The 17,591-nt window shown below is 35.3% G+C and overlaps 1 protein-coding gene across 4 annotated transcripts; it reads right to left on the bottom strand.

Moving 5' to 3' along the window:
• Positions 1 to 12,838: 12,838 nt before the first annotated feature.
• LOC117339656 lies at positions 12,839 to 15,860 on the bottom strand. Of its 4 annotated transcripts, none has more exons than XM_033901367.1 (2): positions 15,692 to 15,860; positions 12,839 to 13,832 (listed from the first exon to the last, which is right to left on the bottom strand). In XM_033901367.1, the coding sequence occupies exons 1-2, from the start codon at positions 15,843 to 15,845 to the stop codon at positions 13,198 to 13,200; spliced, it is 789 nt and encodes a 262-aa protein (XP_033757258.1). In that variant the 5' UTR covers positions 15,846 to 15,860; the 3' UTR covers positions 12,839 to 13,197. The 4 variants fall into 4 exon arrangements, with proteins under 4 accessions (XP_033757258.1, XP_033757261.1, XP_033757260.1 ...); XM_033901370.1 differs by lacking the exon at positions 15,692 to 15,860 and adding an exon at positions 15,454 to 15,671; XM_033901369.1 differs by lacking the exon at positions 15,692 to 15,860 and adding an exon at positions 15,468 to 15,671.
• Positions 15,861 to 17,591: the final 1,731 nt, after the last annotated feature.

Here is a 17,591-nt window from a genome sequence, read left to right as displayed (position 1 = left end):
CACATAATAATAGTTTTATATCCAATGCATATTCTTTAGTTATATTAATTGAATGCTATTATTTAAAAAATATATATCAAAAATTTGTTTGTTTTATTGATTTGTTAATAATTACAATACATTTAGATAAGGTATCAAATCATTAATGAATATGTTTCCGTATCTAACATACCCCGACATGTTCCATCATGGAAGTATATACTGTACATTGAAAACATGATATTAGCCTATCGTATCGTATTATTATCATACACAATACAAGGGTACCGATCTACGTCACCATCTAGATATCTTGTATGTCCAGGGGTCATATCATATCACTTTGGCGGTAAGTTGTCCATATTAATCAATTTTATCAAGCATTGGTGTTGAATAGACAAATATCACGGAACCCATCTATACTTCACTGAACCCAAACACATCTCACGGAACCCAGATATACCTGACGGAGCCCAGATATACCTCAGGGATCCCAGATATACCTCAAAGAACCAAGACAAACCTTACGGAACCCAGATATACCTTACAGAACCAAGATATACCTGACGGAACCCAGATATACCTGACGGAACCCAGATATACCTTACGGAACCCAGATATACCTGACGGAGCCCAGATATACCTCAGGGAACCCAGACATACCTGACGGAACCCAGATATACCTGACGGAACCCAGATATACCTGACGGAACCCAGACATACCTCAAAGAACCAAGACAAACCTTACGGAACCCAGATATACCTGACGGAACTCTGACAAACCTCACGGAACCAAGTTATACCTCAAGGAACCCAGATATACATCACGAAACCCAGACATACCTCACGGAACCCTGACATACCTCACGGAACCAAGTTATACCTCCCGGAACCCAGACATACCTCACGGAACCCTGACATACCTCACGGAACCCAGACATACCTCACGGAACCCTGACATACCTCACGGAACCCAGACATATCTCACGGAACCCTGACATACCTCCCGGAACCCAGACATACCTCACGGAACCCTGACATACCTCACGGAACCCAGACATATCTCACGGAACCCTGAAATACCTCCCGGAACCCAGACATACCTCATTGCACCCTGACATACCTCACGCAATCCAGACATACCTCACGCAACCCAGACATATCTCACGGAACCCTGACATACCTCACGGAACCCAGACATACCTTACGGAACCCTGACATACCTCACGGAACCCTGACATACATTACGGAACATTGACAATCACATGTACAGTGAGGCTACGTATCATATATTTTGTTCCATACACCACCTTATTGTTTGTCTCGAGCATACCGCAAAATTGTAGAACATACATTAGCCGGATATGGCTTTGCGATATGCTCGAGGTAAACAAATGAGTTCTGAAAGGTGTGTCTATTCAACATCAATACTTCAAACAAGTGATAAATACGAAAAACTTACCGTAGAGGTGGTACAACAATGCCGCATCCACACGAAACAAACTTCCGCATGTTGAGGTAAAATGGTACCCCGTTATAGTATATATTATGTATTGTTAGGTAAACTTCAAGGGCAATATCTACAGTATTATATACTAAGCCTTGTGTTAAATGGAAGGGTCCTACACCGAATGTTTAAGACGGAACTTATACAATAACGCCAAATGGCTTTACAACATTGCCCACCAGAGAAGGACGCTTTACAACATTGCCCATCAGAGAAGGACGCTTTACAACATTGCCCACCAGAGGAGGACGCTTTACAACATTGCCCACCAGTGAAGGACGCTTTACAATATTGCCCACCAGAGGAGGACGCTTTACAACATTGCCCACCAGTGAAGGACGCTTTACAACATTGCCCACCAGAGAAGGACGCTTTATAACATTGCTCACCAGAGAAGGACGCTTTACAACATTGCCCACCAGAGAAGGACGCTTTACAACATTGCGCACCAGAGAAAGAGTCTTTACAACATTGCCCACCAGAGAAAGACGCTTTACATTGCCCACCAGAGGAGGAGGCTTTACAACATTGCCCACCAGAGAAGGACGCTTTACAACATTGCCCACCAGAGAAGGACGCTTTACAACATTGCCCACCAGAGAAGGACGCTTTACAACATTGCCCACCAGAGAAGGACGCTTTACAACATTGCCCACCAGAGAAGGAGTGTATTAAGACAGCAAAGTACATTCTGATCTCTACTATAGCTACTTCATTGGTTTACGCGCAGGAGACCGAAAAAAAGACGAAACCAACATTTGTTTGTTTCTGTTTTTTAGGAAGGTGAGTAGTCGCAATATATACATGTCCGAGGATGGAGAACGGTCGACCAGACTGAAACTATACCAGATCCTTACCCATTCGTTAAGCACCGATTCCTTTATGTCAAACATATATAATGTACTAGGTATATACATGTATGTATCATAACAGAACGCCGTTTGTCTAGGATAGACCCTGAGGCAGGCCCGTCCAGGAACCTCCGACGTTTCCCCGGAGTCCAATAAATCACAGCGATAAAAAAAATACATTTTGCGTATATAGCGCCAGGAGTCTGCAGGTGTCTTACTAGCTTTAGCATTATCTACACTTCCTACTACTCCTCCAGTAGTTGGAGTACATTCCTAGGGGGAAATGAATTTTAAAAATGCCATAGCGATAAATTACCACATTCTCTTAATCAATAACATTTTACGCGTTGTATGGCGCACTTGTGAGAATATGATACAATTGATGAAGTTACCTTCGTCGATCTTATTTGACGGGCCAATGCCTCTAGGGTATTACGTAATATTTATATTTCCACTTAATTCAGACACAATGAACCTACCATAGTTAACTCAAGTCATTTTTCAATGAACTATGTCCGGCGTAGGAATACATTTATCGACCTTGGACTATATCCTTTTCAAAAGTGATCATATTTATATCAAATAAATTCTATTAAAGATAATACTTGTTTTAATTCGTTATTAAGTTTGTTCACGAAAGAAATCCTGAAAGTAATAACTATATATAGACGAAGAGTGATGACGTACATTTCGGTAAGTTCCGTGGTAGACTTGCACAAGTCCCTATTTGTCAAAGACAAAATATATACAAAAATATCAAAAAATATCAATATAAGGCTTCGCAGTTCATAAAATTTGTCTCAAGACCTATTGAGGTGTATACCCCCATACACCTCAACATAACTTTATTCAATCCTTAAATGTCCTACATGTTATATACAAAAGGTAACAATTACAGTTTTGAGTAAGGAAAGATAATTATGACTTTTCTCTAATATTTTGAAACCACAATGACTCACAATAGGATGACGTCATTACAGAATAACAATATCAAATCGAGCATTGTAGAATTCCGTGTATTATTGATGATAACACGACAGGTATCTAACGATAGGAAAGCATGGAAGACAAACATATAACCTCGTCTTACGTAACATCTCAACCCTGGGGATAATATTGATAAAGTCTAACGCTTGCCTAGTACTAACTTAAAAACCGTCTACATCATACAGGGGTGATTCCCATCAGCCATGACCATACTCAACATGTCTCAAATCTTGAATATTATCTTAAAATCTACTGTATTATCAAATTATACTTCATATAAGATATCATACGACAAAATAATTTATACCTGTACAATAAAAGTATTAAAATATTACATATGGAAATGTATATTCATACACTGTATAATAAAATACCAAATATTTAAGGATTAACATGAATAGATTATGATCTTATAACATATATATATATATATTCAAGTTAATCCTTATAATTTGACTTACTCTTCATATTTCCTTGGTAAATCTACTTTGATTGAAGGACTCTTTGCTCTTAGAAATTATAATCAACGAATGAAAACCGACGTTACAAACGGTGATATCATTTTTGACGTTATGAGATGAGAATATAAATGTTAAGCCCATGAAAATGCTACATATTTATTAATATCGCAAGATACGACCATTGCAATACCACTGTAAATATCAAGTATACATGTACTACAATGTTAATTATACTATGAGCGTTAGTCAGACCCCCTCCGGCTCCCCTACAACATATCTACTGGAAATGTAATGTCCCAATTGACTATTCACAAGGTCAACTACAACAGTTATATAAGTTACTTAACACAACTTAACAATCAGTGAAAACATATATTTGTCTCAAACAATTTAAAACGAGTAACAATTAATCAGCGTCTCATACAACTGGTGACAACTAATCTTTGTCTCATACAACCTTACAACTAGAGACAACTATTGTTTGTCTCATACAACCTTACAACTAGAGACAACTATTGTTTGTCTCATACAACCTTACAACTAGAGACAACTATTGTTTGTCTCATACAACCTTACAACTAGTGACAACTATTGTTTGTCTCATACAACCTTACAACTAGAGACAACTATTGTTTGTCTTATACAACCTTACAACTAGACAACTAATATTCGTCTTATACAACCTTACAACTAGAGACAACTATTGTTTGTCTCATACAACCTTACAACTAGTGACAACTATTGTTTGTCTCATATAACCTTACAACTAGAGACAACTATTGTTTGTCTCATACAACCTTACAACTAGAGACAACTATTGTTTGTCTCATACAACCTTACAACTAGTGACAACTATTGTTTGTCTCATATAACCTTACAACTAGAGACAACTAATCTTTGTCTCATACAACCTTACAACTAGAGACAACTATTGTTTGTCTAATACAACCTTACAACTTGTGACAATTATTGTTTGTTTTATGAAACCTTACAACTGATAAAAAAACTATTGTCTGTCCAATACAACCTTACAACTAGTGACAACTATTGTTTGTCTCATACAACCTTACAACTAGAGACAACTATTGTTTGTCTCATACAACCTTACAACTAGAGACAACTATTGTTTGTCCCATACAACCTTACAACTAGAGACAACTATTGTTTGTCTCATACAACCTTACAACTAGAGACAACTATTGTTTGTCCCATACAACCTTACAACTAGTGACAACTATTGTTTGTCTCATATAACCTTACAACTAGTGACAACTATTGTTTGTCTCATACAACCTTACAACTAGTGACAACTATTGTTTGTCTCATATAACCTTACAACTAGTGACAACTATTGTTTGTCTCATATAACCTTACAACTAGTGACAACTATTGTTTGTCTCATACAACCTTACAACTAGTGACAACTATTGTTTGTCCCATACAACCTTACAACTAGTGACAACTATTGTTTGTCTCATACAACCTTACAACTAGTGACAACTATTGTTTGTCTCATACAACCTTACAACTAGAGACAACTATTGTTTGTCCCATACAACCTTACAACTAGTGACAACTATTGTTTGTCTCATATAACCTTACAACTAGAGACAAATAATATTCGTCTTATACGACCTTACAACTAGAGACAACTATTGTTTGTCTCAAACATCCTTGCAAGACTGACAACTAATCTTTGTACCATACAACCTTTCAGATGTGACAACTGCCCGTCTCATACGGTCCTTAAACTACTGTAGTAACCAATCATCATTGTCTCACACAGAAACCAGTAGAGGATACCGATATATGAGCGAAATATTGATGGATTTACAATTAAAAATGTATGTAGATTTGAGAATTTTTTATTGTAGTTAATATGCAGCGTCCTCAGTATATCAGTTTACTTATATATTTGTGTGCGTTGCATGTTCCTTCCAATAATAACAATTGCTATCAAATAATAAATTTGATCTTCTTACACCAATTATTCCATTTACCTACTTCTCTTATAAAACCGTTGCCAATAACTTTTTAAATACAAAAATAATAACATAAAGATGAAAGGGCCCCCATCAATAAAACGTTATCTTAATACTGATCATGCATGTTGGCATGTACATAGGTATAATTCGATCTACATATCACAACATGCCCACTTTTCTAATTACGTACAGTTATGTTAATGTGTATTGGGTGAAGAAATGATTGCCAAAGCCCTATAAACTGTTGCCTACAGATAGAAATCACATTGTATGTAAGAACGCGTTTATTACTGGTGTCGTTTTACTTACGATATGAACACTTTTGAAATTGTGTATTACCAGATGATAAAATGATTACAAGAAACAACATTACAGAAATACAAGCCTGGTAAAACTTAAACCAGCACATTTCTTTTCTCTGAATGTGCAGATATACATCTGTCTTTACTACCACGAAAACCATAACCCGTTTTTTTTGGTCAATAATTGCTGTTTTCATCCCTTATTGAAATTTTACATTTCAGCGTTATAATCGGAATATGCTACCTGACTGTTTTCTTGCCAAAACAACTTTCTAATGTCACGAGTCTGTGTTAAGTGTCCACATGGAGTTCAGGTAGAACATGACGTGAAATGTAACCATCCCCACTGTACAGATATAAGCGTGTATATCCTTTATTATACAATATTAAGATGACTTTATAAAATACCATCATATACACGGTACAGATCGTCGTAGCCTTTTTGTGTTGGAGTAACATCTATTGAAATTATAAAGTTATTGTAAACAGACAATGCCATAATTACATATTGTAAACAGACAATGCCATAATTACATATTGTAAACAGATAATGTAATAATTACATATTGTAAACAGACAATGTCATAATTACATATTGTAAACAGACAATGCCATAATTACATATTGTAAACAGACCATGTCATAATTACATATTGTAAACAGATAATGTCATAATTACATATTGTAAACAGACAATGTCATAATTACATATTGTAAACAGACAATGCCATAATTACATATTGTAAACAGATAATGTCATAATTACATATTGTAAACAGATAATGTCATAATTACACACTGTAAACAGATAATGTCATAATTACATATTGTAAACAGACAATGTCATAATTACATATTGTAAACAGATAATGTCATAATTACATATTGTAAACAGACAATGTCATAATTACATATTGTAAACAGACCATGCCATAATTACATATTGTAAACAGACAATGTCTAATTACATATTGTAAACAGACAATGTCATAATTACATATTGTAAACAGACCATGCCATAATTACATATTGTAAACAGACAATGCCACAATTACATATTGTAAACAGATAATGTCATAATTACATATTGTAAACAGACAATGTCATAATTACATATTGTAAACAGACCATGCCATAATTACATATTGTAAACAGACAATGCCACAATTACATATTGTAAACAGATAATGTCATAATTACATATTGTAAACAGACCATGCCATAATTACATATTGTAAACAGACAATGCCATAATTACATATTGTAAACAGACAATGCCATAATTACATATTGTAAACAGACAATGCCACAATTACATATTGTAAACAGACAATGTCATAATTACATATTGTAAACAGACCATGCCATAATTACATATTGTAAACAGACAATGCCATAATTACATATTGTAAACAGATAATGTCTAATTACATATTGTAAACAGATAATGTCATAATTACATATTGTAAACAGACCATGCCATAATTACATATTGTAAACAGACAATGCCACAATTACATATTGTAAACAGATAATGTAATAATTACATATTGTAAACAGACCATGCCATAATTACATATTGTAAACAGACCATGCCATAATTACATATTGTAAACAGACAATGTCATAATTACATATTGTAAACAGACCATGTCCTAATTACATATTGTAAACAGATAATGTCATAATTACATATTGTAAACAGATATGCCATAATTACATATTGTAAACAGATAATGTAATAATTACATATTGTAAACAGACAATGTCATAATTACATATTGTAAACAGACAATGCCATAATTACATATTGTAAACAGATAATGTCATAATTACATATTGTAAACAGACCATGCCATAATTACATATTGTAAACAGACAATGCCATAATTACATATTGTAAACAGACAATGCCATAATTACATATTGTAAACAGATAATGTCATAATTACATATTGTAAACAGACAATGTCATAATTACATATTGTAAACAGACAATGTCATAATTACATATTGTAAACAGACCATGCCATAATTACATATTGTAAACAGACAATGCCATAATTACATATTGTAAACAGATAATGCCATAATTACATATTGTAAACAGACCATGCCATAATTACATATTGTAAACAGACCATGCCATAATTACATATTGTAAACAGACAATGCCATAATTACATATTGTAAACAGATAATGCCATAATTACATATTGTAAACAGACCATGCCATAATTACATATTGTAAACAGACAATGCCATAATTACATATTGTAAACAGATAATGCCATAATTACATATTGTAAACAGACAATGTCATAATTACATATTGTAAACAGACCATGCCATAATTACATATTGTAAACAGATAATGTCATAATTACATATTGTAAACAGATAATGTCTAATTACATATTGTAAACAGATAATGTCATAATTACATATTGTAAACAGATGCCATAATTACATATTGTAAACAGATGCCATAATTACATATTGTAAACAGACAATGTCATAATTACATATTGTAAACAGACAATTCCATAATTACATATTGTAAACAGACAATGTCATAATTACATATTGTAAACAGACCATGCCATAATTACATATTGTAAACAGACAATGTCATAATTACATATTGTAAACAGATAATGCCATAATTACATATTGTAAACAGACAATGTCATAATTACATATTGTAAACAGACCATGCCATAATTACATATTGTAAACAGATAATGTCATAATTACATATTGTAAACAGATAATGTCTAATTACATATTGTAAACAGATAATGTCATAATTACATATTGTAAACAGATGCCATAATTACATATTGTAAACAGATGCCATAATTACATATTGTAAACAGATAATGTCATAATTACATATTGTAAACAGATAATGTAATAATTACATATTGTAAACAAACAATGTCATAATTACATATTGTAAACAGACAATGTCATAATTACATATTGTAAACAGACAATTCCATAATTACATATTGTAAACAGATAATGTCATAATTACATATTGTAAACAGACAATGCCATAATTACATATTGTAAACAGATAATGTCATAATTACATATTGTAAACAGATAATGTCATAATTACACACTGTAAACAGATAATGTCATAATTACATATTGTAAACAGACCATGCCATAATTACATAATTTGAACATGCAATGGGATATATTACACAATCACTTCGCAGGTCATGCTCAATTGATTTAGTTAAGATATTGTTGTCTGTTTTGTCATATCATCAATGGGTTGTTGTTTTTTTTATCTATTTATTTGTTTGTTTACATTTTGATGTTATCAGACACATGCAGGATCGAGAAGACAGCTCAGAACACATTAACATGACGGATTTTATAAGATGCGTGACCTATATGTAAGTAAGAAATACGAATTGGCCATATTCTTTTGATAATTGATTTGCTCATCTCGTCTTTGATGTTACATTTGATATTACCAGTAAGAGAATCGTGGGGTTGTGTATATTACCTGTAACAGGCGCCTGGGGGTACCGTAGAGACTCGGCTGGGGGTCCCGGGATAATGTCTGGCAGTGACGTCAATCGGCAATAAAACTGTATCTCGGCCAAACATATAATATCTATAATTACTTAGGTGTGATAATCTTACAATATTTAAACAGTAAACAAAGACGTGTGTCTGACAAACGATGTTTATCAGTAACACGACGTGTGTCTGACATACGATGTTTATCTGTAACACTCTCCCGTCTGTCTGGAGCTGTGGTCTATTCCAGGCAATAGGAACATCGTAATTCTCTTCTCAGTTGTTTTATAGACAATAAAATAACATTACTCCACCCTTCCTAACACTAAAATATTAACATTACACGTCAGCGGTAATCTAACAGGACCGTATAACTAGTGTATAACGTATATTAAAGGGACATGCACAATTTCTACTGATGAAAATTATGTCCGAACGATGATAGTGTTTGTGCCTACGAGCAATGAAATGAACACCGAAATATGCAGGGAAACGGCGTTTCGTATACAAATACTGTAAGTCTTTGCAGTAATTAGTGATACTTCGGGTCGAATTAAGAATTTTCAGGAATGAATACTCGAAGAACTTTGGTTTATCTTGAGAGTAAAACTGCCGTATTCATGTAAAGATTATAACCTTTACTAAAAACATACATGTATTTTCCAGTAAGTTTAATTTGGACGACCTAAACTTTATTCAAACAAAGGAATGCCCCTTTAAATGTTGTACTAACTTGTACATAATATTTCGCCCTTCTACGGAACAACCAACCAGAGACTTGTATGTCAGGGAGACTGGTAACAGTCTATATATCTTACCAAATATCACCCATGCCCGGAAGTATCCGAGTGCCTCGTTCTGAAACCCAGGTGACACCGAATTCGCCGTCATATTGGCTGCATCGTCTCGTAGCGTTTCGAAACACACTGGGATTTAAAGCCTATTTTGTGGCGAAATAGACCGACATTAAACGCAAGTCACACGTTTGATTTCCGGTTTGGTATAATTTAACAAATCGGTGTAAAGTTTGCGTTATTTCATTGATGTTATGAGAGGTAAATTTGTCTTCAAATTAAGGTCGATATACAAAGATACAAAAACTCGTATCGTGCAGTGGGTCAAAATTATTACACAGAGATGGGGGAATGTATTACATGTACATCAATATACACCATACTCAGAGATGAGGGAATGTATTACATCAATATACAACATACCCAGAGATGGAGGAATGTATTACATCAATATACAACATACCCAGAGATGGGGGAATGTATTACATGTACAACAATATACAACATACCCAGAGATGGGGGGATGTATTACATCAATATACAACATACCCAGAGATGGAGGAATGTATTACATCAATATACAACATACCCAGAGATGGAGGAATGTATTACATCAATATACAACATACCCAGAGATGGGGGAATGTAATACATCAATATACAACATACCCAGAGATGGAGGAATGTATTACATCAATATACAACATACCCAGAGATGGGGGAATGTAATACATCAATATACAACATACCCAGAGATGGAGGAATGTATTACATCAATATACAACATACCCAGAGATGGGGGAATGTAATACATCAATATACAACATACCCAGAGATGGAGGAATGTATTTCATCAATATACAACATACCCAGAGATGGGGAATGTATTACATCAATATACAACATACCCAGAGATGGAGGAATGTATTACATTAATATACAACATACCCAGAGATGGGGGAATGTATTACATCAATATACAACATACCCAGAGATAGGGGAATGTAATACATCAATATACAACAAACCCAGAGATGGGGGAATGTATTACATCAATATACAACAAACCCAGAGATGGGGGAATGTATTACATCAATATACACCATACCCAGAGATGGGGAATGTATTACATCAATATACAACATACCCAGAGATGGGGAATGTATTACATGTACATCAATATACAACATACCCAGAGATAGGGGAATGTAATACATCAATATACAACATACCCAGAGATAGGGGAATGTAATACATCAATATACAACAAACCCAGAGATGGGGGAATGTATTACATCAATATACAACAAACCCAGAGATGGGGGAATGTATTACATCAATATACACCATACCCAGAGATGGGGAATGTATTACATCAATATACAACATACCCAGAGATGGGGAATGTATTACATGTACATCAATATACAACATACCCAGAGATAGGGGAATGTAATACATCAATATACAACATACCCAGAGATAGGGGAATGTAATACATCAATATACAACATACCCAGAGATGGGGGAATGTATTACATCAATATACAACAAACCCAGAGATGGGGGAATGTATTACATCAATATACACCATACCCAGAGATGGGGAATGTATTACATCAATATACAACATACCCAGAGATGGGGGAATGTATTACATCAATATACACCATACCCAGAGATGGGGAATGTATTACATCAATATACAACATACCCAGAGATGGGGGAATGTATTACATCAATATACAACATACCCAGAGATGGGGGAATGTATTACATCAATATACACCATACCCAGAGATGGGGAATGTATTACATCAATATACAACATACCCAGAGATGGGGGAATGTATTACATCAATATACAACATACCCAGAGATGGGGGAATGTATTACATCAATATACAACTCCAAACAATCATGTAAGTAGTCATCATTTTATTAATGACATAATAACACTGTACATATAAATAAATATAAAAACAAAGAAATCCACGACAAGTTCGATCACTTCACACATATCCGTATAAAATCATCTAGTTCAATTATATGTTAAGAGACAATGGCAAAAACGGCACGAAGAATGATGACATTGGATACGGATATGTTAAACTCAATGTAGACTGGCCACAAGACCTAAGTTGTTATGTTAAGAATTACCAAGCTAAATTCTAGATTATCTGCCCCTAGTTGGAAACTTGTTTGTTTTTTGTTTGTTTTTTTGTATAACGTCCTATTAACAGCCAGGGTCATTTAAGGACGTGCCAGGTTTTGGAGGTGGAGGAAAGCCGGAGTACCCGGAGAAAAACCACCGGCCAACGGTCAGTACCTGGCAACTGCCCCACGTAGGTTTCGAACTCGCAACCCAGTGGTGGAGGGCTAGTGATAAAGTGTCGGGACACCTTAACCACTCGGCCACCGCGGCCCCAGTTGGAAACTTAGGATCAGACATATCCTAGGGATCAAAATCATAAAGCTCAATTTTATTTATAATTTTAATATTTCAGAGACAGAGGGCCAGTCTAAACTCGATGTAAAGCCATGGTTGACAGTTATCCCTATAATTCAGCCTCACAGTCCTGCGCTATTCACTGAACACTCAAACATGCTACAGTATTTTCAAATCCATAAGTTCGAACTAGGTTGTACTTCCACAGACAAATCGTGGGTTACGACACGTTTTACCTCACTGTCAGGCCAGGGGTAATTCTGGTCTTGTTTACACTCCACTGACAAGTTACAGCTGTCATTTTAAAAGGTGAAATTTCAACAAAATTGTCAAAGAATTTCATCTTTTTTCCAGTCGAACTCTTGGAATTCCATACATTATGAATGGTTTTCCTTCCAGTTCGGGAGAAGCAACACCACTGTCTATCACGTGCTGTATGACGTCATTCATGACGTTACTGTCCATTGCCTTACGTGTGTAATCCCAGGGTCGAGAGTCTTTACTTTTACTCTGTAGGATCATGGACACGAGTTGGTCATTTGTCTGTTTCCGCCAGTGGTTCCATTCCCGGAGACTTCCGGTGTGACTTCCGGTGTCACTCTCTCCGTCCAGGACATCCTCGGTATCCGTTTCCTCCACGTGATCGGTGGAGCTAAATGTCAAGAAGCGGTCGTCCAGTAGGACTCTGTCCACAATATCAGCACGTTCACGTGACCGGTTTACTGTCGTTACCCATGCGTCAACAGTGTCACAGCGGCACTTGTCTTCGAACTCCGTCGAGTGTTGTTTCCACTTCCGTAAGTCAGAAAGAGGCAAGTTTAGAGCTTTAGATTTTGATGTCCATGTCCGGTATTTCTCGCACGAGGCGCAATGGCGGTGGTGTAACGTATCTAACTTTCGATCTTTTGTGGAGGACTTTCCTAGTTTACGCCAGAAATCGTGAATCCCCATCTTCCTTCTGACAATCTGAAAATCTTAAACAAAATAACAAACATTTAACATTGTTTCCTATTTCTGAGAAAAAAGTGACATTGTTAAGCTAAATGTGTGTTGTGGAATTATTTCCGAACATCCCAGGGTTTAAATATTAAAGATCCGTGCAGTATCTTACCAGATACAGAGGATTTCGAGAGATGTAGGGTGATGATGACCATTGGAAAGTCTTGTGTCGACATCATTATTCCATCAGGAAGCAATATAGGTACATTTTGTATGTCTTTGTGTGATTATACAGAACCAATATAGGTTTGTCTTTGTGTGATTGTACAGAACCAATAGAGGTACATATGTATGTCTTTGTGTGATTATACAGAACCAATATAGGTATGTCTTTGTGTAATTATACAGAGAACGCTTACCCTTCCAGAACACATGGGTTTTACGTTCATCATACATTTAAGGGTCCCCGTGTAATTATTTTTTCACCTGGTATTATTTACCAGGTAGTTGTTGTTTTGTATATTTTGAAGTTTGTTTCCTATTGTTATAAGAAGACATTTGTCCTCTTGTTTACAACAAATACTGATGTTTTGCTAGGAAAATCAGTTTTCAAAATAATTTCTAAAAAACAGCAACAAGTTTCATGTTTTTTTCATCTGAACCCTTGGTATTACATACATTACAAATATGGTTTGGTAATTGACTCAACCCAACATTTATGAAAGATTTGTCATGTTTTATTTAAACTTCGCGTCGTTCTTGTTATATTGGCTGTTAGAGGACGTTGATTTTGACCAAATTGAGCGATTTATAAGCTATTTTGACATTATGGCTAAAATGCTCTGCAACTCGCTGTTTCGACAGCTAATTGTGGAGCGTACAGCTCTATCGCCTTTAAATGGCCGTGACATAATGATCATGGCGATAAGTTAATTCCATGGTCTGGTCATTTATCAGGCCAAGGAACTAAGAAAGAGGTATCGATTTAGTTTTTATCATTTTGTTCATAAAATCAAAAGTTACTTGCAAAACATCTTCAGTGGTCTTTCGTTGATACCGACTGTCATATTTGAATTATTTCAGTAATTCGCCCTGATTTCAGCAACGTTCCTTAACTTGGCTAAATTCATAAACTAATAATCTAAGGAAAATTCTTAGTTATGGAAACATACATTAATTCTGTAATGGTTTCCTTTGGGAGATCTTTAAATTTACTTATGTTAAGGAATGTTGACGAAACCGGAATTGATCCGTAAATGAATTTTTTTTATCTATTTGTCATATCTTTGAACTTTATAATTCTAAGAAAATGTCATTTGATTTCTAAAATCCTTAAATTAAAAACTTAAGGTCTAACTGAAATCCCTGGTTGACATACCCAGTGAAGATTAATATGAAATATTATCGGAAAGTAAACAACTGAGTCTGAACACAATTGCTTTGTATAATTTAGGTCGTACATTTGAAAAGTCCTCTAAAAATAACGCTATGATGTAGATGGTATCATTAAAAGATTATAAATACAATTTAAATATTAAATATTTACCTTTGAGACGAGTCTTGATTATTTCTCTGGTTAGACAACAAATAAACACATGTACACGTCCCAAGCCCACCTCAACTACTACCCTCTCCCTCGATCATCGCACTTTTTACCTGTCTGTGTGTACCTGTCAATTTCAATGATGACCTGTCACTTGCCCAGAATAAATTTGTCACTTTCACGAAGGAGGCCCCATGGGGGTTCAGACAAAGGGCTGTGTCTTGTCCTCTATTGTTACCGATACATCACCAATAAGGTTCCAGCCCCCTGGTACTCTGACGTCACGAACAGATGGATGGAGTGTGCCATACTGTATCACTATCTCAACCAAATCACTACACAGATCATTACCTCTGGTGATTCTAATCTCCCAGCTAACTTCCGAGATCGTTATCGAGCGTTGTCTAGGCCATGTACGTGGTACACGGTCAATGTCGCCTTGGGGCGAGTTACGTATTATGTCGTCCAAAGTCACTTCGGACACAATTGATGATTGTATATACATTATGTAGATAGGATTCCAGTAGGCGTCACCTCCAATTAACCTGTTACTTACGTGTAGTTGTATAATGATATATCTTCCCCTTTTTATTCCCATTACACGGACTTTTTGTTTAGATATTGAGGGTGACCGACGAAATTTGTAAACAATTTGATCAATATTTATACGCTGGTTATCCCTGATATACCTGTATAATCCAAGTTAATCCATCACTTTATCGATACCTGTAGTGGAGTCCAGTGGAGCGGGTCGTGACCGTGACCAATCCTGGCCATATAAGGTGGACAATGTCATGTCATACCTACAGGTACACGTCACGGTTTGATGGATGGGGTGGCATACAATTTCAATGTATAATCAATAAAAAGTAAAATGAAATCAACACCGATGATATATTGCATACATGTATTTGTCATTACAGATACTACATGTCACTGTCAAGTCTGTTTACGTTTTAATGGTTTTAGTCAATACAAGCTTAACCCCCCCGGTCTGTCCGCACGTAATATATCTTTATTTTACTTCCATTTGATAAACGTAGATGTTGTCACAAAGTATATGATACTCGGGTCTACGAAACAAATGTCCACGCTGAAATGTTAATGGCTATTTTTGACTCTTGTTCTTATTCTTTGTTGTCAGAACTCGGACCCAGCTGTAATATTTCCAGTACGATGTATCTAGACATGAACACTTGGACTTTAGACGTTTTCATCCTACCCTAGCTGTTACGAGAACGTCAAAATGAACAAAAAATAAAACAAACAAGCAAAACTTTAAAAACAAAAACAAAAACTGAAAATCAGTAGACTTCAAACAACATGTATTGCTATCACTAAACCATTGACTGAACCCTTAGGAACGTAATTGGTCAACAATAAGTATAATCATTATCATTCATTGTCATACAAACAACTAAAGATAACGCAATATCACCATTACACTATGTAATTAAGTTCTAAGTACTATGGAGGACAATAAGTACTACTGTGCCGATACAAACAACCAAACATCAATCTTAGCGCTGGTAATGTAATACAACGCAACAACAACGAGGGAAATGCAAATCACAAACATTTCTAGGAAATCGCTGACACTTTCCAGGAGATTTGTTACCACATAATGAGTCGTGATTTATACTAGGACAAAATCGTAATTAACAAAACGAATACTTAATTAGGCTATTGTACATAGATGTTCCCCTCGGGACCTCGCTGCAGCGTTACATGTATCTACATAAGAGTTTTATGTTAATGGCGAGGTTCTCAACAGTACACCTGTCAGGTAACAATAGAGAAAGAATATTGATCCATCTTCGGCTATAATAATCACACATCATTTAAAATCCGGAATTAAAATGATTGAGAGACTGGAAAATTATAATTGTAAATATGTTTTCATGTCAAACCACAAAAATAGTACATATTCACTTGAAAAAGAGCCGTATATACTTAATGGATATTCATGTTAATGAAAAACAAAATAAACTTAGTCCTGGAGAGAAGAGCGAATTATTGTGTCCCATTATAGGAGTAATAAGTTATAGGAATGACAGATCATAGAAGAAAATAGATCAGCCTTCGCATGTCGTATCGTAAATGTAGGAGGCTCTGACGACTGATCACGAGAAAAAATGAGACCAGCCTTCAATACTGTATACTATAACTGATTATGAGACAAAAGTCATCGGTCTTACAACATTATCCTAGACAGCAGGTGGTTGTTGACCGTGAGAGAAAACTTAGTGAG

Source organism: Pecten maximus, chromosome 12 (assembly GCF_902652985.1).
Source record: "Pecten maximus chromosome 12, xPecMax1.1, whole genome shotgun sequence".
Lineage (NCBI taxonomy): Eukaryota > Metazoa > Mollusca > Bivalvia > Pectinida > Pectinidae > Pecten > Pecten maximus.
The sequence above is the reverse complement of the archived record's forward strand: the minus strand, read 5'-3'. Positions and strand labels throughout refer to the sequence as shown.

What these genes read in the sequence shown, in the direction of transcription:
- LOC117339656 (XM_033901367.1), bottom strand. Translation starts at nt 15,845, where the DNA reads ATGTATATACAATCATCAATTGTGTCCGAAGTGACTTTGGACGACATA. An exon ending in GGAGATTAGAATCACCAGAG is followed by an intron (nt 13,833 to 15,691) that starts GTAATGATCTGT and finishes ATTTTGTTTAAG; the next exon opens with ATTTTCAGATTGTCAGAAGG.